This window comes from Anabrus simplex, chromosome 7, assembly GCF_040414725.1.
Source record: "Anabrus simplex isolate iqAnaSimp1 chromosome 7, ASM4041472v1, whole genome shotgun sequence".
Lineage (NCBI taxonomy): Eukaryota > Metazoa > Arthropoda > Insecta > Orthoptera > Tettigoniidae > Anabrus > Anabrus simplex.
This window is the reverse complement of record NC_090271.1, coordinates 112603326-112629993: the sequence shown is the minus strand read 5'-3', so window position 1 is coordinate 112629993 and position 26668 is coordinate 112603326. Positions and strand designations below refer to the sequence as shown.

General features: G+C 39.8%; 1 protein-coding gene across 2 annotated transcripts in view; it reads right to left on the bottom strand.

Annotated features, from left to right (window-relative positions):
* LOC136877310 (juvenile hormone esterase) overlaps nucleotides 1–8741 on the bottom strand; it is a 129978-nt gene extending 121237 nt beyond the window's left edge. For both annotated transcript variants that reach the window (XM_067151244.2, XM_067151243.2), the window contains exon 1: nucleotides 8260–8741. In XM_067151244.2, coding sequence (XP_067007345.2) covers nucleotides 8260–8454 — 195 coding nt within the window. In that variant the 5' untranslated portion in view covers nucleotides 8455–8741. The remainder of the gene's footprint in view (nucleotides 1–8259) is intronic.
* Between the last annotated feature and the right edge of the window lie 17927 nt (nucleotides 8742–26668).

Here is a 26668-nt window from a genome sequence, read left to right as displayed (position 1 = left end):
AGCCATACATGCTCTAGATCAATATAAAATACACCTACATACTCCTTCAAACGAAACACATCTCAAAGCACCAACTTCTTCCTCAAGGAACAGGAACATTCCAATCTCATTTCCTGCATGACTACGTCGTAAAAAGAATTATCTTTCTAACCACAATGTTGGTAAAGAACGCATCAAGTATTTATGACATGAAATTCAGTTGCTAAGAAGTGATTGAAAGGACACCAACAAGGTATTTCAGAACACACAAACATCAACATAAACATTACATTTCTCTATATCATTCCTATGGAACACAATTTTAACACTCTAGAATTATACTAAACGAACTAAACACACCCATATCTCGGAGTGTACAGGCCGGGGAAGGGTAGCGCTGACGCTGATTCAGAATTATTTGATAAGATAATCAGCTATGTGGGAAACGATAAGGATAGGAACGTGATAATAGCGGGCGATCTCAGTTTACCAAATGTCAATTGGGAAGGTAATGCGAACGACAGGAAGCATGAACAACAAATAGCAAATAAGTTAATATGGGAAGGACACCTGATTCAGAAAGTGATGGAACCAAATAGAGGGAAGAATATTTTGGATGTGGTGCTGATAAAACCAGATGAGCTCTATAGAGAAACCGAAGTAATAGATGGTATTAGTGATCACGTAGCTGCTTTTGTCGTAGTTAAAAATAAATGTGAAATAAAGGAATGTATTCAAATTAGGACTATTAGGCAGTACCATATGGCTGATAAAACAGGCATGAAGGAGTTTTTAAAAAGTAACTATGATCGCTGGAAAATAAAAATGTAAACAGACTCTGGGATGGGTTTAAAGCAATTGTTGAAGAATGTGAAAATAGGTCTATACCTTTAGAGGTGGTAAGGAATGCTGAAGATTCTCTATATTTTAACAGAGAAGTAAAGAGAATAAGACTTGGAACAAAATAGTTAAAAATGGTTATGTAAGTACTGTAAGGAGAAATTGAAGGAACTTACTAGGAAATTGAATCTAGCAAACAAGTCAGCTAAGGATAACACGATGGCAAGCATAATTGGTGGTCATACAAATTTTAGTGAAAAATGGAAGGGCATGTATAGCTACTTTAAGGCAGAAACAGGTTCAAAGAAGGACATTCCAGGAATCAGTAATGAACAAGGGGAGTGTGTATGCGAGGATCTTCAAAAGGCAGAGGTATTCAGTCAGCAGTATGTAAAGATTGTTGGTTACAAGGGTAATGTCCAGATAAGGGATGTGAGTATTACTAAAGAAGTATTAAAATTTACCTATGATAACAATGACATTTACAGTAAGATACAAAAGTTGAAAACCAGAAAAGCAGCTGAAATTTATAAGATTTCTGGGGATATACTAAAGGCAATGGGTTGGGATATAGTACCATATCTGAAATACTTATTTGATTATTGTTTGGTTGAAGGAGCTGTACCGAGCTCGATAGTTGCAGCCGCTTAAGTGCGGCCAGTATCTAGTATTCGGGAGATAGTAGGTTCGAACCCCACTGTCGGCAGTCCTGAAGATGGTTTTCCGTGGTTTCCCATTTTCACACCAGGCAAATGCTGGGACTGTACCTTAATTAAGGCCACGGCCGCTTCCTTCCCACTCCTAACCCTTCCCTGTCCCATCGTCGCCATAAGACCTATCTGTGTCGGTGCGACGTAAAGCAACTAGCAAAAAAAAAAAAAAAAAAAAAAAAAAGCTGTACCAAGTGAATGTAGAGTTGCTATAGTAGCCCCTGTGTATAAAGGAAAGGGTGATAGACATAAAGCTGAAAATTACAGGCCAGTCAGTTTGACATGCATTGTATGTAAGCTTTGGGAAAGCATTCTTTCTGATTATTTTAGACATACTTGCGAAATTAATAATTGGTTTGACAGAAGGCCGTTTGGGTTTAGGAAAGGTTATTCTACTGAAGTTCAGCTTGTAGGATTTCAGCAAGATATAGCAGCTATCCTGAATCCAGGAGGCCAAATGGACTGTATTGGGATTGACCTATCTAAGGCATTTGATAGGGTAAATCATGGAAGACTACTGGCAAAAATGAGTGCTATTGGACTAGAAAAAAGAGTGACTGAATGGGTGGCTATATTTCTAGAAAATAGAACTCAGAGAATTAGAGTAGGCGAAGCTTTATCCGACCCTGTAATAATTAAGAGGGAGAATTCCTCAAGGCAGTATTATTGGACCTTTGTTTTCTTATATATATATATATATATATATATGTATGTGTGTGTGTGTGTGTGTGTGTGTGTGTGTGTGTGTGTGTGTGTGTGTGTGTGTGTGTGTGTAAAAAGAAGTGGAATCAGAGATAAGGCTGTTTGCAGATGATGTTATTTTGTACAGAGTAATAAATCAGTTACAAGATTGTGAGCGGCTGCAGGGTGACCTCGATAGTGTTGTGAGATGGACGGTGGGCAATGGTGTATTGATAAACGGGGTTAAAAGTCAGGTTGTGAGTTTCACAAATAGGAAAATTCCTCTCAGTTTTACTTACTGTGTTGATGGGGTGAAAGTTCCTTTTAGGGATCATTGTAAGTACCTAGGAGTTAATATAAGGAAAGACCTTCATTGGGGTAATCACATAAATATGATTGTTAATAAGGGGTACAGATCCCTACACATGGTTATGAGGGTATGTAGGGGTTGTAGTAAGGATGTAATGGAGAGGGCATATAAGTCTCTGGTAAGACCCCAACTAGAGTATGGTTCCAGTGTATGGGACCCTCACCAGGATTACTTGATTCAAGAACTGGAAAACAAATCCAAAGAAAGCAGCTCGATTTGTTCTGGGTGATTTCCGACAAAAGAGTACCGTTACAAAAATGTTGCAAAGTTTGGGCTGGGAAGACTTGGGAGAAAGGAGACGAGTTGCTCGATTAAGTGGTATGTTCCGAGCTGTCAGTGGAGAGATGGCGTGGGAGGACATCAGTAGACGAATAAGTTTGAGTGGTGTCTTTAAAAGTAGGAAAGATCACAATATGAAGATAAAGTTGGAATTGAAGAGGACAAATTGGGGCAAATGTTCGTTTATAGGAAGGGGGAGTTAGGGATTGGAATAACTTACCAAGGGAAATGTTCAATAATTTTCCAATTTCTTTGCAATCATTTAAGAAAAGGCTAGGAAAACAGATAGGGAATCTGCCACCTGGGCGACTGCCCTAAACGCAGATCAGTAGTGATTGAAGCACACAACATTTTTAAATTATTAAAAACATGTTCACTACTTGACCACATCATACCAATTTGCCTTTCTAGCAGCAATTTTGATAACACACATCAAGTTAATCAGTTGCTGAATACCTGCATTTAAAAAGTGCCTCCAACCCCGTAATTCATTTACCACTGAAAGACAGAAGTGAATTCGTCATAACTCACTCTCATTGTAATCACCGCAACGTAACGTACACCGCCACTGAATAATTATGACTATTTCCTTCTCAATGTGCTTTACGTCGCACCGACAAAAATAGATATTACGGCGACGATGAGATAGGAAAGGGCTAGGAGTGGGAAGGAAGCGACCGTGGCCATGATTAAGAGCCCCAGCATTTGCCTGGTGTGAAAATGTGAAATCTCAGAAAACAGCCTTCAGGGCTGCGGACAGTGGGGTTCGAACCGACTATCTCCCAAAAGCAAGCAGAGAGCTACGTGATCCAAACCGCACAGCACTTGCTCTGTACGAATTATACCAAGTTCACTACTGGCCGACTCCCTGGCTGAATGATCAACGTAGTAGCTCGCGATACATAGGTCCGTGCGTGCGATTCCTAGCCAGGCTGGGGATTATAAGCGCGTTTAGTTAATTCCTCTAGATGGGAGTCTGAATGTTTGTGTCTGTCCTAATACACATCTTCATTTACATACAACATATAAACCACCAGAGAAACACGTGAATGGGGTTGGCGTTAGGAAAACATCCGGCCGTAAAAGTGAGTTCAATCCACTGACCCCAAGCAATTGAGAAAAAGTCCAAAAAGAAGCGTACTACATTCACTACTCTCCTTTCACGAATAAATGAACTGCTACGTTCCACCACTGCGTTATGGTTTTATCAGGTAAAATTCCACCTTCTCCGCCTCTGTGGTGTATTGGTTAGTGAGACTAGCTGCCACCGCCGGAGGACCGCGTTCGGTTCCCGGGTCTGCCACGAAATTTGAAAAGTGGTACGTGGGCTGGAACGGGGTCCACTCAGCCTCGGGAGGTCAACTGAGTATAGGAGGTTCGATTCCCACCTCAGCCATCCTCGAAGTGGCTTTCCGTCGTTTCCCCACTTCTACAGGCAAATGCTGGGTTGGTACCTAACTTAAGACCACGGCCGCTTCCTTCCCTCTTCCTTGTCTATCCCTTCCGATCTTCCCATCCCCCTATTCAGCATAGCAGATGAGACCGCCTGGATGAGGTACGGGTCCTCTTTCCCAGTTGTATCCCCAACCCAAAGTCTCACTCTCCAGGACACTGCCCTTGAGGCGGTAGAGGCTGGAACCCTCGCTGATCCCGAGGCAAAAACCAACCCTGGAGCGTAAACTGATCAAGAAAGAAAGAAAGAAAGAAAGAAAGAAGAAAATTTCAGTACACTTTTTCATTCTTTTCAGAATAACATTATTTTAGTAAAATGGAAATTGTTTCATCCCACTGGATCATCTTAAGCCATAATACTACGACAAAGTATTCACACTATGAAACAAGGTTACATTAACATTCACACGCTGAAAAGCATTGGGTAATTCTTTATGTATTATGTCCACTGCCGATTAAAACATAACCGTTGTCAACTTGCAGTTAGTGTTAAGAGTATGTATAAATGGTTGCAGAAGTAATTTATAAAAGTTGTTTGAAAAAATTATGGCCTACAAGTAATCTGTTGTAGTTGGTTTTGTGGAATTGCTATAACGAAGTATACTTAAAACCTTGAGTGATTTGACTTGAGAGGAGTTCTAGTTCCTTGACTAGTGAGCTGATTTGATTCACAGCTTGGGGTAGGAGAATTTTTTCTTGAAAATACACTCACCGGGTGTGGGCTTGTCTCCGCGAGATGTTAGGGAAGTCTGAGAAGGAAAATCTAGCAACTGAGGAGCGAGGTCAAACGAGTCTGATCCGCTTTCATAGAACATTACTATTGTCCTAGTATTATAGCCGAAGATGTCCCAATGCGATGAAACATGTTCCATTTTACTAAAACAGTGTTAATCTGGAAAGAATAAAAATGAAGTTTGTTGTAAGGGTGGAATTTTGTCTGATAATACCATAACGCTATTTCATCCTTCCAGCTCCTATCTGAGTGACAAGAAACGAGTTCCTCCCCGGAATACGTTGTAAATTCAGGAATAATTCAGGGGTCAAATTTAGGCCCTTTCGTTTTTCTTGCATTTGTCAATGACTTGCCTGAATAAGTGAAATACCGGGCGAGTTGGCCATGCGGTTAGGGGCGCGCAGCTATGAGCTTGCATCGTGAAGATAGTGGGTTCGAACCCTACTGTCGGCAGCCCTGAAGATGGTTTTCCGTGGTTTTCCATTTTCACACCAGGCAAATGCTGGGGCTGTACCTTAAGGCCACGTCCGCTTCCTTTCCACTCCTAGGCCTTTCCTATCCCATCGTCGCCATAAGATCTATCTGTGTTGGTGCGAAGTAAAACAAATCGTAAAAAATTGAAATATTCCAGTAGTTTGCTATACACGGACGATTTCAAAGTATTCAAAGCCATTGAAAACATAAATTACTGTAAACAACTTCAGCTAGACTTGAAAAGTGTATTGAAGAGGGAGACTGAAAATAAACTGTACTTATATGCAGAAAAATGTCTGTCGATGTCGTTCACCAGAAGGAAAACTCCCTTTCACTACACTTACAAGCTAGGTGACAGTGATTTACGATCGGTTTGCGAGATGAAACACATCGCGGTTTTATTCGACCACGAGCTTACTTTCAGTTCGCATGTATTGAAAGTGATAGCTGAATCACACACCAGACCCTAGGATTCATTATCACGAATATAAAACCCTTCAAAAACACAAAACTTGCATTCGTCTGTTTAATACCACAGTAAGACCAAAAATAGAATATGCCAGAGATTTTTTTTAAAATACAATATAAAAATCTGGCTACTGTCCACGTATGGTACTATTTAGTGGTATCCTTTTAAATTTAGGAGTGGAGGGTTTAGAAATTCGCAGATGGAAAGATGCAGTAAAATTTATTTTTAAAATTGTAAACTATGCTATTACTGTCTCTATTAAATTTCTATGTACATCGTTTCAATTCCAGAAATATAACATATTAAAATAAAAAAACCAGGACGTGTGCCCATGGTAACTCGCCGGAGAACAGACTCCGTAGTATCTTCAACAGTGCCGTTCATAAAAATAATGGCCTTGACTTCAGTCTGCCAATGCGCAAGTTTCTAACTGAACTTCATCGCGCAATTGTATGAAGTCATAAAAATAGGAAAATCTAAGATCTATGTATTGTAAGCTGAACTTGTACGTTAATTGCTTCATTTTTTTTTTTTTTACGATTTTACTTTGTTGTGTGCTTTTTCACCATATTAATATAAGGCTCTTTCGTTTTTAGAAAAATACTTTGATATTTTAGGCCTATATAAATATTAAAGGTGATTAGAACAGATAAAACTTGGATATAGTTTAGATCCTAAGTACCGCCATGTTAATTGTAGTTTATATAACGTAGTAATTGGTCCTATAGTGTGCAATAAATAATAAATAAATAAATAAATAAATAAGTAAATAAATAAACTCTGTTAAGGTGACAATACGGACTTAAATATGAGATTTATCTCTTGTAACGTTGGACCACTTTTAAGTGATTTTCAGGGGTCATCTTCTGTATTTAAATTCCAATACCGAAACACTTCGTGTCTTGTGTCCGTTATCAATTGCGATTACAAAGGTGTTTGTTTCATCATACACAGCAATCACAGCGATAACACTACAGAAGTACGTAATGATTGAATAGTAGCATATACTGGATATATTTCGCCACATAAGGTTGATATAACTGGGCCGAGTCCGCTTGCGTGACACAGATGACGGCTGTGATCCCATCGGGGCGTGGGGAAAAGCGGTGGAGAAGGAAGAGGGAAAATTAAGGTGTGTATGCCTTCCAACGAAGTAACTCTCCGTTAAAAGTCTGTATGACAGTGAAGTCAGTATAATGCATTATAAAAACCAAAAAGCAAACCCCATGGGCGCAACAGCCCCGGAGGGTCATGGCCTATCAAGCGACCGCTGCTCAGCCCGAAGGCCTGCAGACTGTTAGGTGTCGTGTGATCACCACAACAAATCCTCTCGGCCGTTATTCTTGGCTTTCTAGACCGGGGCCCTCATCTCACCGTCAGATAACTTCTCAATTGCAATCACGTAGGCTGAGTGGACCTCGAACCTGCCCTCAGATCCAGGTAAAAAAACCTGACCTGGCCAGGAATCGAACCCAGGTCCTTCGAGTAAGAGGCAGGCACCCTACCCCTACACAGCAGTTTTAAATAAGGCATGCAAACATTATGCGTAAAATCCGTTTTTATGACAATGAATTAAAAGCATTTATGTGTGCAGCTTCTTGACTGAATAAACAGCGAAGCAGCCTTCGGTTCAGATGGTCCTGTGTTCGATACCCGACCGGAGATTATAGCCACATTTGGTTAGTTCACCTGACTCGGGAACTAGGTGTGTCACTTTAGACAAAGTAGATTCTCGAAAACAAAAGCCGTATTCTACGTTAATACTTTTTCTTTCCTTCTTATTCTGTTTACTGTCCAGGGTTGTTTTTCCCTAGGCCTTAGCGAGGGATCCCACCTCTACCATCTCAAGGGCAGTGTCCTGGAGCATGAGACTTTGGGTCGGGGAGATACAACTGGGAAGAAGAACCAATACCTCACCCAGGTGGCCTCACCTGCTATGCTGAACAGGGAAGATCGGAAGGAAGAAGGAAGGAAGCAGCCGTGGCCTTAAGTTAGGTACCATCTCGGCATTTGCCTGTAGGAAAAGTAAGAAACCACGGAAAACCACTTCGAGGATGGATGAGGTGGGAATCGAACCCCCCTCTACTCAGTTGACTTCTCGAGGCTGAGTGGACCCCGTTCTAGCCCTCTTAACACTTTCCAAATTTTGTGGCATAGCCGGGAATCGAACCCTGGTCTCCGCGTACTCTCTAACCACTACACAACAGAGGCGAACTAATACGTTTTGGATAACTATATATGAACATAATGATCATAATATACATATTCTTACCTTGAAACGTAGGTCCCCCAGTGGTGGCTTGGCATACGGGATGCCCTGAAAAGCCAGGAAGGTGTTACTTGTGGCTCGCGAGCGCACCTCCTTGCCCTTGACGATGCCCTGCTCCAGTTTTACTTGCGGACGTGCCCCGGTCATCTGTCCAACCACAGCGAGCCATGTCGCCATCACGAAGAATAGCAGGCCCATCACTAGCTCAACTCTTGGACCTCGACCGGAATACAAGCTTTGTTATATACCCGCATCCGCTCAGATATTCTATTGTTATCGTACAGCATTTTGATTTATATCTTCACGTCGGACACAATCATTAACTCTGAGAGTAAAGTTATTAGCCATTCGTCCGTACTAACACAACACTTATCATATACTGTTCTCGGCCGATCAAGACATGCTAATCAGGAATAGTATTAGATGCAGTCATTAGAACAATTAATTATTGCTTCTAAATTCAGAATTAAAAGTAGAGACGAAAACAATAATTCAGGAAGATACATTTTTCATTAAGCAGCTAAAGCTGAGTATAATGTGTCTGTGATCTCCTCCTATAACAGATGACTAGCAGAAAAATGAAACCTATCTTTCTTCTTTTCTTTCTTCCTGAAAATCACGGAGTAATATTTTCCTAGAAACAATAATTAACTATATACGGGTTTTAAAACAAAAATACTTATCAACATCAAATCAACTAGTGCTCTTCCCGTCTGTCACATTACTTGCTCTCTTAAGAGAATTGTGTACGATAAATTTCTAGGAACTCAGACGAACTGATATTAAAAAGTCCATTAGCATCGTGTGAAAATGAAGAGGTTATTCTCGTATAGTGTCATATTTTCACCCGGCCGTCGGCATGAAACGTTCAGACGGCTTGGAGAAATCGGTGAAGCTTCTTTTTGTGTGACGATATCGTTCTTTCAGGTAGCTATGCTAATTCTGTGTCGTGATTATTCTTCAAGATTTGTACCGAGGGATATTATTAGTACTGCATGGCATAGAACGTAAGGAATGCCCAGAATAAATGCTTCTTAAATAAAATATGGTCTCTAATTTAGAATTAATACTATACTAGGAAAATGGTTATCAACTTGAAGAAAACATTCTAATTAAGAAGCATTCCCATCACGATAATGTGTAATAAATACATTTATTCAATTTGGTTTTTCACCAACCTTATCCTCCATTCACTGCGTAAATTTACTGAAGTGACAAATTCACTCAACACAGATGAAGTTAACATAAGCGTACATATAAGAAGTTGATGGATCCGTCTTGGAAATGAATAACAAATGTACTTGTTTTCATGTAAGATATAGCAGAACTGAGTGGCTCAGACGACTGAGGCGCTAGCCTTTTGACGCCAACTTGGCAGGTTCGATACTGGCTCAGTCCGATGGTATTTGAATATTCTCAAATACGTCGGCCTCGTGTCGTGTGATTTACTGGCACGGAAAAGAACTCCCCCAGGACTAAATTCCGGTACCTAGGCATTTCCGAAAACCGTAAAAGTAGTTAGTGGGACGTAAAGCCAATAACATTATTATTATGTAAGATAGAGCGCGACAGGCGCACTTCTAAGGCACTTAACACACTCCGTTGACGTTAGTCAAAAGCAGAACTTTTCATCCGTAACATTCCACTTGCTAATTAACACACCAGATAAGAATCTAACACATGTGTATTACTCTTCAGGAATTACACTTATAATCTTGATACTGCGAGGACATGTGGAGTTCACTCTGACTCGTCGCTAAGTGTTCTATTACATACGGAAGTTAAAGAATGTTACACAAACGTAGGTTAGTGTTTAGTTCCCGAGAATTATTTTGCTTATTTGTATTTGTTGTCCTCTGTATGGTACGTGTTCATAAATATCGCACACGAATAATAATAAGCCGTCTTGAGTCCTCGGTGTGATGAAATGGAATGCACAGTGTCAGCATTCTTATTGCATGAAGTGTCAAACATTGGCTTGTGTGTCTGTGACGTAAACACGATAGAAACATCTTCACCGCTCATTCATTATTGTCTTATTCTGATTGGCGTTATGTATGTCCTTAAAAAGTGATTTTGGGACAGAAAACACGATTCGCTCTCCAAAATTAAACCTACATTGTCTTGATGAGAATAAGGAGATCTATTTTCAGAATCCCATCGATAAGGTACGAAAAAGACCAGGAATCAAACCTCTGACCTCCTGTCCACAGTAAGACACTTAAAACAAAACCCTGCCAACAGTCTACCCCCCAGGATTTTAAAATAAACATACTTAAATCTAAAATGAAGTGGGCAAATGGCGAGAATATTAATGAAAACTTTTTTTTTGCTATTGGCTTTACGTCGCACCGACACAGATAGGTCTTATGGCGACGATGGGAGAGGAAAGGCCTAGGAGTTGGAAGGAAGCGGCCGTGGCCTTAATTAAGGTACAGCCCCAGCATTTGCCTGGTGTGAAAATGGGAAACCACGGAAAACCATTTTCAGGGCTGCCGACAGTGGGATTCGAACCCACTATCTCCCGGATGTAAGCTCACAGCCGCGCGCCTCTAACCGCACGGCCAACTCGCCCGGTATTAATAAAACTAACCCGAGCGAAATGGCTAAGCGGTTTGAGTCATGATGCTACGAGCTTGCACTCTGCAGATACTGGGTTCGAACCCCACTGTCGGCAGTCCTAGTTTTCCGTGGTTTTCCACTTCTTAAAACAGGCAAATGCTGGAGTTGTACTAATACAATTCCTCTTCCTGTCTGTTGAGGCCTTCGGTTCAGAGGGTCCCGGGTTCGATTCCCGGCTGGGACGTGGATATTAATCTCGTGTGATTAATTCTTCTGGCTCGGGGTCGGGGTGTTTGTCCCAACACTCTTCTCTTCATATTCAGGCAACACACCACACTATCAACTCTCACAAACACGCAATAGTGATTACATCCCTTTACATAGGGTTGACGTCAGGAAGTGCATCCGGCCGTAAAACAGGGCCACATCCATATGTTCGACACAGTTCACACCCGCGACTCTACAGGTGTGGGAAAAGCGGTAGAAGAAAATAAAAAGAAGAATATCATTCCTCTTCGTGGTATTTTTCTAATTTACTTGGGCTGGCGACCCATACGGACTAGCCCAGTTTTACGGCAGAATGCCCTTCCTGGCACCAAACCAACGTGGAGTGATGTGTTCACTATTGTGTATTTCTGTAAAGGTCAGAAGTGTGAAATTTATTTATATGAAGGGAAGTGTGTTAAGACAAACACCCAGTGTCCCAGCCATAGGAATTACCCATACGCAGATAAAATCCTCCCGGTCCGGCCGGGAATCGAACTCTGGGACCCATGAACTGAAGACCTGTATGCTCGCCATTCAACCAAGGATCATAATAATAATAGGGGAAATAAAATCCATATTCATACAGGCAGTGAAGACACTTGGAGGAGTGGAGGTTCAAGTCTTCTACTATTCTTAACCTTGGCTCTAGGTGGAATAGAGGCTAGGGCCGTCTTTACCGCAAGCAATTTACCTGGAACTCATTTTTAATGCAGGCAGAGTGAATACCAGGATCATACAGCTTAGTTATACATCTCTTAACCTCAGTACCCGAGTTCTTTAGCCACATTAGTAACCTCCTTCCTGCATTTGTCTCACATGACACCACTATCTATGCCAGTTCTTAAAAAATACAGCTACATTCAACGGGTTCGTTCCCAATAAAGCCTTCATCTCTTCATTACGAATACAATTATACCATTGTTCCGACTAGCTTGCGGCAGCAACCATTAATGCTACTTTGCGGTCCCAGTGTATTGGACCCTCACCATGATTACTTGATTCGAGAACTGGGAAAAATCCAAATAAAGGCAGTTCGATTTGTTCTGGATGACAAAAAAGTAGCGTTACGAAAATGTTGCAAAGTTTGGGCTGATAAGACTTGGGGAAAAAAAGAAATGAGCTGCTTGACTAACCAGTAAGTGGTATGTCCCGAGCTATCAGTGGAGAGATGGTGTGGAATGACATTAGTAGACGAATAAATTGGAGTGGTGTTTTTAAAAGTAGGAAAGATCACAATATGTAGAGACCAGCCATAGTAGTAGTATGGCTGGGTCTAAAATAACAATTAGGGCTATTCCAAATTATAGCACCACAATTCACTAAATAACTCAAAATTCAACCCTGAAAAGAGCCGTTTCTTAAGAAAAGCTTCTTCCTTTTCAATTTTATTAAATTCTACATCCATTGTATTCCAAATTAGCAGTGAAGAGGGGGTTTCTCCTCTGGCTTGGAGGAAAAATTTCCCTTCAAGTCAGATAGACTTTTCCGTCGCCAGTGTAGTGAATTGATACTATCCGAATCATCGGGTATTCCTAGGAAACAGATTAGTAAAAGGGCATAGTTTTTGCCCTGGGAGTCACCACTTCGACCCCCTCCCAGCCGAAAAGGGAAGAAAAGTGTTCATGGCTCACGGCAATCTGCGGCTTGATCATTCTAGCTCTGGAACTTTGACCTATTAGATCGGCAGCTTAGTCCTGTTCGTTAAAAGTGAGAAAATGTGTGGTTTTTCATTTGATCATATTTCATATGAAAGCATTGCTTTCAATCGCGCCACTCCTACTGACGTCATTGTAATGTATGTAATGTATTTCAGTTGGGAAAACCACTTAGACAGTCTTTCTGAGGATGTAAAAAGGCAGGTGAAGAACGAGTGTCTATCATTATAATGAAAGCTCCCAAACTGATTGTGACTAATGGTATGGTGAAAATGAACATGAAAATTTCCTAACTCAGTCTTCATATGAGAAAAGATGTTTGGTGAATTCTCCGTCGCGTTTCTGGGGTAACGTTAAGAGCTATGCAATTTAATACAATCTTGCTCACAACGTGTACACTACCTAGCCTAGAATTCTGTATACGATGTAGAATTCCATAGCGAAGCACGGGTACATCAGCTAGTGATATATAAAACAATTATGGAATTTAACACTATCGGTTGTCTTCTTTTGGTAACACTGTCACTTAAATACATTAGTTGTCCTTCCTACCTCATTAATTAAAGTATTAGATGGGAAGAATGTTATTTTGTTGTTTACATTCGGAGGTCTGAAATCTACAAGAATTTTTGGATGGCGGAATATGTTACATTGCAGTTTGTATCTAGTAATGTGCATATGCAGGTTGGGAGCGCGTTGTAAAGTTCTCTTAAATTCTTTATGCAATCTTCTTGCTGTGGGCGAAATCTGTTTCACTGAAAGAAAAGATGATCAGGATTCTTATGATATACCGTAACACGAAGAGAGTGAAGAATCAACATTTAACCTATGCGAAACAGATGGGTGTGAAAGCTGCTATGGTTAAAACTAACAAGCTAGGAAAAAACTATAGAGTGGCAAATAGGTCTGCTACGGCACTCTGGGTGATGCCAAGACGATCTATACAGTTTCGTTCGCTTATAGTGCGCTGCTTTTAATAAATTAGATTAAATAAATTATGCCCTCCGTGTGTGCGGCATATACTGTAACTGCACAAACAGAGAAAACACAAGGGATGTATCATATTACAAGTAAGTTATTTTGTAAAGTACACAGTGTATGTGACACAATCTAGCATGTGTCCAGTAGGCTTACTTTTCTTTTCTTGTAGGAACTGATGAAACAGTGAAATGCGATAAACGGCATATTGCCTGGCTGAGTGGCTCAGACGGTAGAGCGCTGGCTTTCTGAGCCCAAGTTGGAAGGTTCGATCCTGACTCAGCCCGGTGGTATTTGAAGGTGCTCCAGTACGTCAGCCCTGTGTCGGTAGATTTACGGACCCGTAAAGGAAATTCTGTGGGACAAAATTTCGGCACCTCAGCGTCTCTAAAAACCGTAAAAAGTAGTTAGTAGGACGAAAAACTAATAACATTATTTACTATAGAGCACAGCTCCCGGCACTCTGAAAAAAATATATAGTCGACAACAATGATAGAAGAACCTTGCTGTCCAACGCCACACCTGCGATGTTCTGAATTTCCTACTCACCTCATCCCCTCTGCTAAGGTTACGGAGTAATATGATGACTTTGTCTTACATCACCACTACAGAGCAAGTTGGCTTCGTGGTTCGAAATGATGATGCTTGTTGTTTAAGGGGCCTAGGTCATCGGTTCGCTTCGTGGTTCGAGGCATAAGGGGATAGATAGATTTCCATGGTTCCCGTTTTCACACCAGTCAAATGCTGGGGTTACTTTCACTTCCTTCGCAGTCTTAGCTTTGTCGTAGCCACATGTCTGAGTCGGTGCAACATAAGGCAAATAAGAGGAATCGGCATTAAAAGGATTTTCGTCCAAAAATACCTATGTTAACACCCATGTTTATACTGTATGCCCTAGTGTGAGAATGTCCACTGCAATAACACCTGAAGGCCCTCCAGGAAGCATGTACGTGTGCTCCAAGTCAGGATGGACGAATGAGGACTTGTTCCTGACGTGCCTCAAGCATTTCGCTGCACACACGCAATCATCAGTGAATAATTCAACTCTTCTTTTCGAGTCACACATCACTTTCCTCTTTTAATTTCTGCAAGGAAAACGGAATTTTTGTTGGATCAGTTCCTCTCCTATCCCTATCAGAGCATTAACACAAAGGTCTAGGCCTAAGCAGCACTCTAAAATTTTGACAGCCACACCCAGAAAGTCAGTATTAGAGGAGTTGGAAAAGAAACAAACGATTATACATATTGTCAAGAAGACTCGAGTTGCAAATTCACGAACATGAAGACAAAGAAGGTACTTTTCCAAGACAACAACAGTTCGTCAGATGAAATATGTGATGATGAACTTTGTCAAGATGATGAAAATGATGATTACATGGAAGAAGTGGTGTCTGGGTTGCCACGGAGGAACACCACCAACGATGTTTTTCTTTTCTGTGGTGAAAGAAGTACATGCGTACCATTGCCCCACATGGGTGGGGAATGGTACGCAAAACCAATTTGTATATTTTGATAGAAGACTCGGAAATTTCACTACTTGTGTACTTGTATTCCACACTCCGTATTATTAACTATATTTCCTATCATACTGAAGTATTGTAGAAATTTTGGATCCAGCATAGTACCTTATACAGGTGTTTTGCCTTAGATGCGTGCAGTTGTCCCTCTCTCCCCTATTATTATTATTATTATTATTATTATTATTATTATTATTATTATTATTATTATTATTATTTAATGATCAGCGTGCTAGCCGTCGGTTCCGACGGCCCCGTATTCGACCGGGTCGAGGTTTTTGACAGGGTACGCTATAGTTAATTCCTTTGGATAGGGGGATTGGGCGTTTTTGTTTATCTCAATAAATATATTCATCTACACACAACACATCACACTACAAAGCACCACAGAAACTCGCAATACTGAGTACATCCCTCCACATAGGGCTGGCGTCAGGAAAGGCACCCGGTCGCAAAACTGCGCAAATCTATACACAATGCTGAACCCAGGTAACTGGGAAAAGACCAGGAATTATTATGTCGGGCTCAATGGATAACTGGTTAGCACGTTGGCCTTTTGCCCGGGATCTATTCCCGACCAGGTTGGGGATTTGAGCCTCAATTGGTTAATCCTTCTGGTTCGGGGACCAGGTATTTGTGCAGTTTTCAACAAAAGTTGTCATCCTATAGGTGTCCTGTAGTTGTCATCCTATCCTTACAAACGCGCAGGTCACCCAAGGACGTCAACTCGTAAGACCTGCTCCAGGCTTCACTGGAGGCCGTACGCCATTATTAATATTATTGTTCTTTTAGGTCCCACTAATTACTTATGACGGTTTTCGGAGACGCAGAGGTGCCGGAATTTTGTCGCGCAGGACTTATTTAACGTGTCAGTAAATCTGACGTATTTGAACACCTTCGAATACCACTGGACTGAGCCAGGATCGAACCTGCCATGCTGGAGTCAGAAGGCTGCCTGAACCACTCAGCCCTGCTATTATTATTATTATTATTATTATTATTATTATTCTTTTTCTTCTTTCTTCGTTTCGGCCTGCTGTGGACCACGTTATTTCAACCGTTTGCATCCTTGAGCTTTAATTCTTCCCCAGTACTCACGTATTCTCGTTCTGTGAGCCTCCTTCCTTTCATCAGTCCACTTCTTGCCTGTTTTCAACTTTGTCCTTTCTTGGAACCTCTTGTATCCCTGGAGCTTTTTCGGGAGAGGAGCACGTTTCTGGATGTCTTGGAGTGTGATTCCTATTTCTTGAAGGTCTTTTTCAACTTCGATAAACCAGGGTCCCTTGGTTTTCTTGTTAAGAAAGCAGGAAAAGATCCTATTGGTTTGTCTCTGTGTGCTCATGCGTGCTATATGGCCATAAAAATTAATCCTTTTCCGAATCGTGCCCGTTATCCTCTCCATATGCTGGTACAGATCGCTGTTGTGTTGTCTCCTGTACTCACAATTTTCTTTGACTGGTCCAAGAATCTTTCTCAGGATTTTTCTTTCTTTAGCTTCTAGCTTCTCCATCAGACCTTTTCTGTTCATTGCAAGGCATTCTGCTGCGTACAGTGCTTCCGGGTGTACAACCGAACAATAATGCCTAAGCTTGGCGTTGATGGACACTGATCTTTTGTTGTAGACATTCCTAAACAGCTGATATGCCACCTCCATCTTGTTGATTCTGCACATGATTGCTTCTTTCTCAGAGTTGTTAGGTACTATCCACTCGCCTAAGTACTTAAACTTTTCCACCTGCTTGATTTTTCCCTGTTCCACAATTATTATTATTATTATTATTATTATTATTATTATTATTATTATTATTATTATTATTATTATTATACGGATATGAACCATTTCTACCATCGTACTGTATTACTTTATTATTTCTATAATTGTAATTATTTTCTTACGGGCTATGTGCATTGTTTTATTACAACCATTTAAAATGTTAGGAATAAATTCTCTATTATTCTCTGTTGACATACTGTTTTGTTAGAGGTTTCCCGTACTACCTTCATTCTCTGTAAGTAGGGCTAAATATATTTAATGGTAATATATTATGATTTTTTTCGCAATTACTGAAAATGTGTTAATTTTCCTTCTTTATGCAATGTGCAAGGGTGTATATCTTGTATTCTTAATGTCCTTTAAAAATACGTTGTGCACCTTTGAGTGGGTTTCTAAATAAGAAAACTATGAAACGGTATTTATTCCTGGAGCCTGTGTACTTGCTCCATCACCACGCCCACTTGTTTTGATCGCTTAAAATATGGCAGACATGGTGTTCAAATGGATTCAAATATGATGGTGTAATAGCCACTCTATATAGTCTTCTTTCAAGTTCGTTGGTTAAAACGGATCCTGATTAATGATGTGATGTATCTTCTGCTATAATTATATTTGGAATACCAGGGTGTGGCTGTAATTGCGGATCAACCTTTCTTTCTTTCTTTCTTTCTTTCTTTCTTTCTTTCTTTCTTTCTTTCTTTCTTTCTTTCTTTCTTTCTTTTTCTGTGGTTACGCATACTGGAATAGTGGAAGCCTTTACGATCCGCTTTTTCCTTCAAGGCCCATGTGTGATGGGTTAGATTTTATCACAGTCATTTTTAAAATTTCGTATAGTCAATAATAGACCGTGAGACAGGCTCTGACGAGTGTGGGCAGTGTCTGATGGAAACAGGAAACTCACTGAGCTCGATAGCTGCAGTCGCTTAAGTGCGGCCAGTATCCAGTAATCGGGAGATAGTGAGTTCGAGTCCCACTGTCGGCAGCCCTGAAGATGGTTTTCCGTGGTTTCCCATTTTCACATTAAGGCCACGGCCGCTTCCTTCCAATTCCTAGGCCTTCCCTACCCCATCGTCACCATAAGACATATCTGTGTCGGTGCGACGTAAAAAAAAATAAAAAAAAACAGGAAACTATGTGTTAATGTAGTGGAGGGTAGTGTTGTGCTTGGTGAGTGAGTGTCAGTGTGTTGGGGACAGCCCAAACACCCGCTCCCCGAACCAAGAGTTGTTAACAAAAGGAATGACCTACCGAGTTTAGAAACCACGACTTCAAGGCCCGCCTTAATAACGAGAAACATGCACTAAGAGTCCTGAATCAAAATTCAGGTTCTTTTTATATTTAATAATCGCATTCTCGCGTTCGAGTAAATAACAACGCTATCGGTTTTATGTCCCACTACAGGCCTATTTAAGTTTTCGGATGTACTGAAGTGCCGGAAAGTGTGTCCCCTGGAGTTCTTTTACGTGCCTGTAATTCTACCTACACGGGGTTGGCGTATTTGAGTACCTTCAAATACCCACCAACTTTGACTAATAAAGCCAGTGACTTGACCATCTCAACCACTTAGCTCGATCTGTATTCCCCACTTTGTACTGAAGCATAGGCTTCTGATTAGGAAAACAGCCGACTAGGCCAGGGTAGCCTGACTTTATTTCATTTGGAAGAACCGTAGAAATGTGTAACTAAACCTTGGGTAAACCTGGCTGCCTGACACATATTTCAACATAAGGCAAAATACAGTACAAGTAGCGTTGTACAGTAAGCAAGCCAAATTGCAATTCGTGTATCATCAATAACATTTTAGATATTTATTTTTATCTTCATAGAAAGCCATTCACTGTAACCCTTACAGGACCAACTGTCAATATATCGCCAGTTCTCGCCGTTGCAATAAAGACCTACTGACGATATATGGCCAATGCCCACAATAGCTAAAGAGAGACTAGACGGCGATATTTCATGGATGGAATAAATCGAACACTTTTACAATACTTCTGTATGTTTTTCTCGTAATTCCTCTCTTGTCTTAATAACACTTACTGGTGTATGAATGGAAAACTACAACTTAAACCTTGATTGTTTTAATTACGTCGCCTGATAAACAGCTGGTCTTTTTGAACTCACTCATATTAAACATGCACGGTCGTAAAACGGTTTATATTTACAACTTATGAAATCTAGTTAACAGAGGCAGTATTTTCACATTTATACGAAAACATATCAAATAAAGACATCTATAGCAATACTACTGCTGAAAAGCACTTTTTTTAATATTCAGAAGGCAAATAGTTCTCTAAGTGAAGAACTCTTTTGACATTGCCTTCGGGTTTGCATCGTGGAGCACAATTATATTGTGCGCAATAAATCTGAAGGGCCAACACATTTCGATTATCAGTCGGATTCATGTGTATCATCCACTACAGGAAGACAACGGTTGGCTTAACTCTTCTTAATATTGTATGCATTTTCGCAGGGACCCTGACCCCGGCTGGGAATCGCTGGACTAAACTAACTAACCAGATGGCAGTTTCTTCTCGTATAATTTTTCACTATTTTAAATATTTCGAAGGTAAAGCTTTAAAAATCAATCACATGTTTTCAGTAACTAGGCATCTACTGGCACTGGCCATGTCGTAAGTGCCATTAACCAACACTATCCTTATTGTTACGGAGATTCCGTGGTGGACAGAAGTGAAAGAAGGTGCGGGCATGAATGGGTCTATCTACTACAATCAAAGATTAATTAAAAGCTTTAAAATTCAAGGCGTCTAGTATCAAAACCGGCCAAGTCGCCCAAGGCATATTTTTCAATATGGATGAAAAACTTGTAGAGACCAAGCAATGATGGTCAGAAAAGATTTTTTTCCACAGTTATATTCTTAATGGTTTAATATTTAAGTTCCACTGTTTTGAGAAATCTAACTAATAATTAACCCATCTTTTTTGTTAATTTAAATTTTGACTTGGCCGTTTTTGTTGCAATTTTGTACAATTTCTGTCTGTTTCTGTAAAACTGTATTCTTTTTAAATTCCAAACGCTTGTGAAAAAAGGCAATTAAATGAAAATAAATTGACATTTTAATTACTTTTCTTTATTGCAATTAAAAAAGCATTCCAGCATAAATGAGATAATAATAAACGAAGAAGAACATCATAAAGCCGAGGAGAATACAAAATAGGATTTCTCTCACTAAATGTTTATAGTTTACTTAGATCTTGAACACAGTAAAATAAAATGATCGTCAATGATAGTCACTTATGTTAATAGAATAATTATTAAGATAGGTACTGTTCAAACATACTAAGTAATATTGTTGTTGAAAGTCTTCAATTTGCTCTCATTTATAATACAATTTCTCGTGGACTATTGATGCAGACTTCAGAGACGATGTTGGAACTCTCATGACCAACGAAAGCTGTTTCACTTCCTAATATTACAGTTTTATAAAACTGCAGTGCCGGAAGATTTCTGACGCTATATTTTTTAAATCATTATTATTGCTATGGTTTTCAATGTGAGTTAGAACACACACTCACACAAATATGTATAGTCAGATCATCTTATTTTCTTCACAAATGTGCTCATTTGAATTCTTTTTTAATCTCGAAAAATGAAACATAGAAACCCATATTTTAGGTTTGACAGCTCTGTGAGGCTAATTTCTGAAACGACATCAACCTAAAATCAACCTAACTGCTTCAAGAATCGAACGAGAAACTTCGATAATCTGTAGTAAAATAAAATGAAATATTATTCTTACCGCTCTCGTTTTCGTTGTTGTGATTTCCACTGTGAAGTATCTCTTGCTCTCTTTCTGGGGGTTTCATTTATTGATGTTTCCATTATGTGGCACAAGGTATGAAAGTAATTTTTTCAGTTCAACGCTCGGAACAATATCCACGTTACAGCACACAATAATGACAAAATACGAGCACACCGGAAATAGGATAGTGTTGCAAACGAACAAAAGACAAAATATTATGACTTCAAAGAATATACATTACAAGGAACGATTTTGCCTACTGATATTATCACATTGTTGCTTAATGTAACAACACAAGATTTCAGACAATAATGCTGAATCATAAAGATTGTCGCTCGTTCCTTGACTCGGCCGGTTTTGAATTCACTGGCTGCATGACTTGGCCGATTCTGTTGCACGACCGAGAATTCAGTGCTCTATAACATGAAGACATGGACGATTTTAAAGCATATTCTTGTTTCACCTGATAGTGCTATACTTCTACTTCAAATTGATAACCTTAACTCATTTTCGTAAATTTTGTGACTTGACCGGTTTTGTTACTACACGCCTCAATTTCTTTTCTCCATCTTTTAATACAAAATATTAACAAAGCAAGTCGCTCAGCGACGGAACAAGATTTCAGGTACAGTAGTTTACATACAAGGCAGGAGAAATCAGAAAATCAACAAAATTGGTCAATTAATCATCTGAGCCTGAAGCTCCAAATTTTACAAATGTTATTTGATCACTATTGCTCCGTACACCCAAAAGTCAGACTCATTTACAGAGTATGTCTACAAGAATAGAAAGAGCATCTATGCTCTATGAATTGAATATCTAGGAGACTACGCTTCAAAGCTTATACCTTTACTGCCTTATTACGGCAACCTTCAACAACCAGAGCATATTTGCTTGCTCAAATTTACACTTTCCAGGCCTCTCGAGGCACCGCCTACATTTTACAATTCAAAAAATAATTCACTGTTTTAAACCCTCAACAGTTTAACCACTTAACAGAAATAACTAAGTTGACAGGAGTATCAAATACTCATTCTACCGGGTCTTGGCGAGAAGAGAAAAACACAGGTTAAAGTTACTGACCCAAAATCAAAATGATGGGGAGGCAGACACTTACACTCCTTGAAGCTGACACTTTAAAACCCTAGTTGGGCTCACTGCCCAACGTTACCGAGGCTAATCCTAGACTAGTGAAGTGACTAGATGGAGAATATTTAAGTTACTAGGCTAGAGATAGAAAACGGTTACAAAACTTAGTCACCTCAAATACAAGTTGATAGGGAACTCGAGAGGTTTCACACTCTCTATTCCCGAATTTCGACTAAGTTTCTAAGCTAGTTTTGAGATTTACATTTGAAGATGCAGTTTACATTATTAAAGATTGGAAATTAAATCTATATAAATAAAATTGTTTCTGTTTGTCTGTTTGTCTGTCTGTTTGTCTGTTCCACCATCACGTCGAAACGGCTGGATAGATCTCAACCAAACTTCATATTTAGAGTATACTGACCCCGGGGAAGGTTTCGATATGCATATCATTTTAAAATCTTTGAAAAGACGGGGGTTTTATAGGAAAAACGGTTTTCCTCCATTTTCTCTTATACTATTATAGGCAAAATATCGAATTTGTCGTATAAGGACGAGACAAAGCTCAATTTAATCCTCTTGACGCAAAGAACAAAACTCGGTAAGCCCTACGGGCCCGAAAACCATGTTTTAAGGCCCTAAAACCAACCGTTACGGAGATATTGGCACCACACTACCCCTGCTCTAGGAATCGGATAAAGAAATGAACTGCCGTAACCATGGCAACGTCAGCTCCAGGATTCTAGAGCAGTGAGATTATGCATGTACGTTTGGGCATAGCTGTCAACCAAAATAGGTACAAATAAGACTTAATATCTGGGAAAAAATATACTGTTGTGTAAGGCACTCATAGGACTCCTTTGGGCGGGGATGGAAAGGGGGTGAAGAACGAGTGTAAAAATCTATATAAATAAAATTGTTTCTGTTTGTCTGTCTGTTTGTCTGTTCCACCATCACGTCGAAACGGCTGGATAGATCTCAACCAAACTTCATATTTAGGGTATACTCATCCCGGAGAAGGTTTTGATATGCATATCATTTTAAAATCCTTGAATAGACAGGGGGTTTATAGGAAAACCAGAATGGTTTTTCCACCATCACGTCGAAACGGCTGGATAGATCTCAACCAAACTTCATATTTAGAGGATACTCATCGCGGGGAAGTTTTCCATATGCATATCATTTTAAAATATTTGAATATATGGGGGGTTTATAGGAAAATCAGAATGGTTTTTCCACCATCACGTCGAAACGGCTGGATGGATCTCAACCAAACATTGTATTTAGAGTATACTAATCCCGGGGAAGGTTTAGATATGCATATCATTTTAAAATCCTTGAATAGACGGGGGGTTTATAGGAAAACCAGAGTGGTTTTCCCACCATCACGTCGAAACGGCTGGATAGATCTCAGCCAAACTTCATATTTAGAGTATACTCATCCCAGGAAAGGTTCCAATATGCATATAATTTTAAAATCTTTGAATAGACGGGGTGTTTATAGGAAAACCACAGTGGTTTTCCTCTATTTTCTCTTATACTATTGATTTTCTGTAAACTTCGTTTACCGTACGTGAAACGTCTCTTCATTATAAACAACTTTCGTTATGTTCATAATTTACCTTACTCTTCACATGACGGAGAAATTTACAATTTTCTGCTGGTATCATGCTCTGCATTTAGTGACCGACAGACCGACAACGAACCTACAGGTTACCATGGCAACGTCTCTGACTGCATGCCAGTAGGGAAGTAACGTATTGCCATTTTCCTCATCATGCTTTTAAATTCGTGGTTGTTCCTTGGGTAGATGGCAAGAGAGGCATCAATCGGCTCATCTGCGGGATATTGGCGGAATATCGTTGGAGGTTATAACCGCCCTCGAATAGATTAAGTAATAACACCATTAGTCATCTTCATATTTGTTTACCTAAGAATCACTGAACCTAAATTTCTCCTCTGTTAGCGCTTTATTATATCCATAACTCACGGCATTTATTTATTTGTCGTTATCCGGCTGTCCTCAGTTATAATCCATTTTCTATTAGTTTCAACATTCTTAACTGTATTATTTTCTTCCTTAATTACGCCGTATGTACGTGAATGCTAGAAACTACTGGATGCATTTCCACCAAGATTCGTATTTAGAATACACCTGTCCTTGATAGGTTTCAGGGCAAATATTGTTTCTAAATCCCTGAACTAACTGGGGGTTTATACGAAACCGAAACAGTGATTTTGCACTTCCAAAAAATATACACAACAAAAGTTTATGGAAGTCTACCTACCTTGGTAGAAATTAATGTCTAAACCTTTTTTTCTCATGTGCATCATTTCGATACGAGGATCAATAAGGGAGATATCATTAAAGGACCGTTTTTCTGTACAAGTCCCATCGGACTTAACTCACGAGCGGGTGCGTGTAAAGCGTATTCCTTACAACTTGAAAACTACTGAAGACATTCGAAACAAAATTTATATTTAGCATCCACCTGTCCAAAGGTAGGTTTTAAACGTAAATAACATTTCATGTTCCGGAATGGACTGGCGGTTTATAAGGAACCGAAATGGTGATTTTTACTCTTCCACAATATATACAGAACAAGACCAACCTGGCTGGAAATCGACCAAACCTGATGGAATTCCACCTCTAAACCTTTTTTTTCATGTGCATTTTTTCGTCAGGAGGATTAATAAGGGAGATATCATGAATGGTCACTTTTGCAGGTTAAGTCCAGCGGACATAGCCCAAAAGGTGTTTTACATGGAGCAGATTCCTTATCTATATAAATCAAATCGTAACGACTGTGTACCTCTACACTGACTATTTTGGCGAAATTTTCGTACAGCTTTCCGTTTAAGGGGTAATAATAACAATCTCCATAATTTTTGATTTCCTGAAAGTCCTAATTTTTACCCGCCTCGCCCAAAATCCACATTGTGGCATAATCTGCCAGAAGAATAAGAAGATAATTGAAATTTGACAAAATTATACGTTTTAGCCTGTAACGAATGAAAAATCCTATATCATTAAATTTTTCATTTTTTATCCCCGAAGAATATCGAAATATGCAGGCAATTTTAATGATGGTGCAGACCTTCGGAAATTCCTATCACGTAACGGATTGCACAATCTCCGTTCAATTTGGAATGATCTACAACCTTGGTCTTATGACTTTATGCCGTATCTGTATCCCTTTTACGTTTGATTTTTCTCTATTAATCGATGTTAAGTCAATTTGGAATTTTCACATGCATTATTCATACTTTCAATTACTTATATGAAATACAGAATCATCAAACTCTTCACGAAAATTGGCCCACTCAGTAGCCATATGTGAGCCAAATGCTACGTATGTAGCTGTCACATTATTATCCGAAAAGTAATGTAATGTGAGATGATCTTACAAAACCTTTACCCTGTTCCACGTTTCTAAATCTGACCCAAGAATAGATGACATATCATTGGACCAGCCATTTAGGCCACTAAATCCGGCGTGTCTTATGGTATAATCCTTTGTCGATATGACGTACGTTTAGTAGCAGTTAATCTGTAAATGAAGGTCTTCAATATTGTAAACACGCATATACTTTCGTATGTCGATCTATATATATTCACTGATCTCGATTTAGCGATCGAGAAAGGGTCGGTCTGCTATTGTAATCAGTACTCCCCACACCGACTTTGACTGGCAGTAGGAAAGGGTTCCTTCTCCAACTCCTGTGTAACTGTCATTAGTAAGGAAGGCCTACAATTGTAATGAATAGTTCCCTTCTCGATTTGACTTGCAGAAGGTAAGTGAGCATGCAGTTTTGTTTAAAACTCCCCTACCCGATTGTGTTTGGCAGTAGGCAAGGGTGCCCGCCATTATAAAGAAATGTACTCATCTAAAATGTGACTGGCATTAGGCATAGTGGCCTGCTATTTTGATGGAAACTCACCAACTTGGTGTGACTGGCAGTACGCTGGCTGGCAGTAGGAAAAGGGGCCTGTCATTATAATGATAACTGCACAACTCAATTTCGAGTGATAGTAGGGTAATTGCCTGCCATTATAATAAAAAATGTAATCTGTCTGGAGGTAGGAAAGGGGGGCTGCCATTTTAACGAAAACTCCCCAAATCGATTCTGTCCGCATAGTAGGCAATGGGGCCTGCAATTATAATGTAAACTTCCCAACTCAATTGTGAATGTCAGTAGGCAAGTGAGCCTGCCGTTATATCACAAATCCATAACAAACACTTTACATTGGAAACAACGTATGGGGACCTCCCCATGCTCTTTCTCGGATAACGCTAAGAGACATGCAATTTTAAAACAATCTTATTTACTGCATGCACACTATTTACTTCGATATTCGAATACAATGTAGAATACCGTAGCGAAGCACGGGTACATTCGCTAGTGTTACATAATTAAAGACTGGAGACATTCCCCTCTAGCTAGCTTTCAGAGGCTATCGCCTAGTTATTAAATGGCTGCCATTACCTTACTGCGCTGGACTGCTCGATGAAGGGCGAGACGCCCCCTCCTCCACTATTAGCACACACTCAGTAACCTGGACAATCAAGAAGACAAGGTAGCTCGAAAAATTGCTAGCTTTTATACCCGAGAGGAAGGTTCGAGAGAGACCTGGACTAAGGCCTGACACACCCCCAATTTTTATTGGGTGATTAAATATGTAGAAAAAAACGCTGATTGATGGAAAAATACACAGACAAAATTTCTTATGGGTTAATTTTGAAGTTGGCGGAAAGAGATCAAAGTGTTTACAACTGTGATACACCAAAAAGCAAAGGCAAATCAACT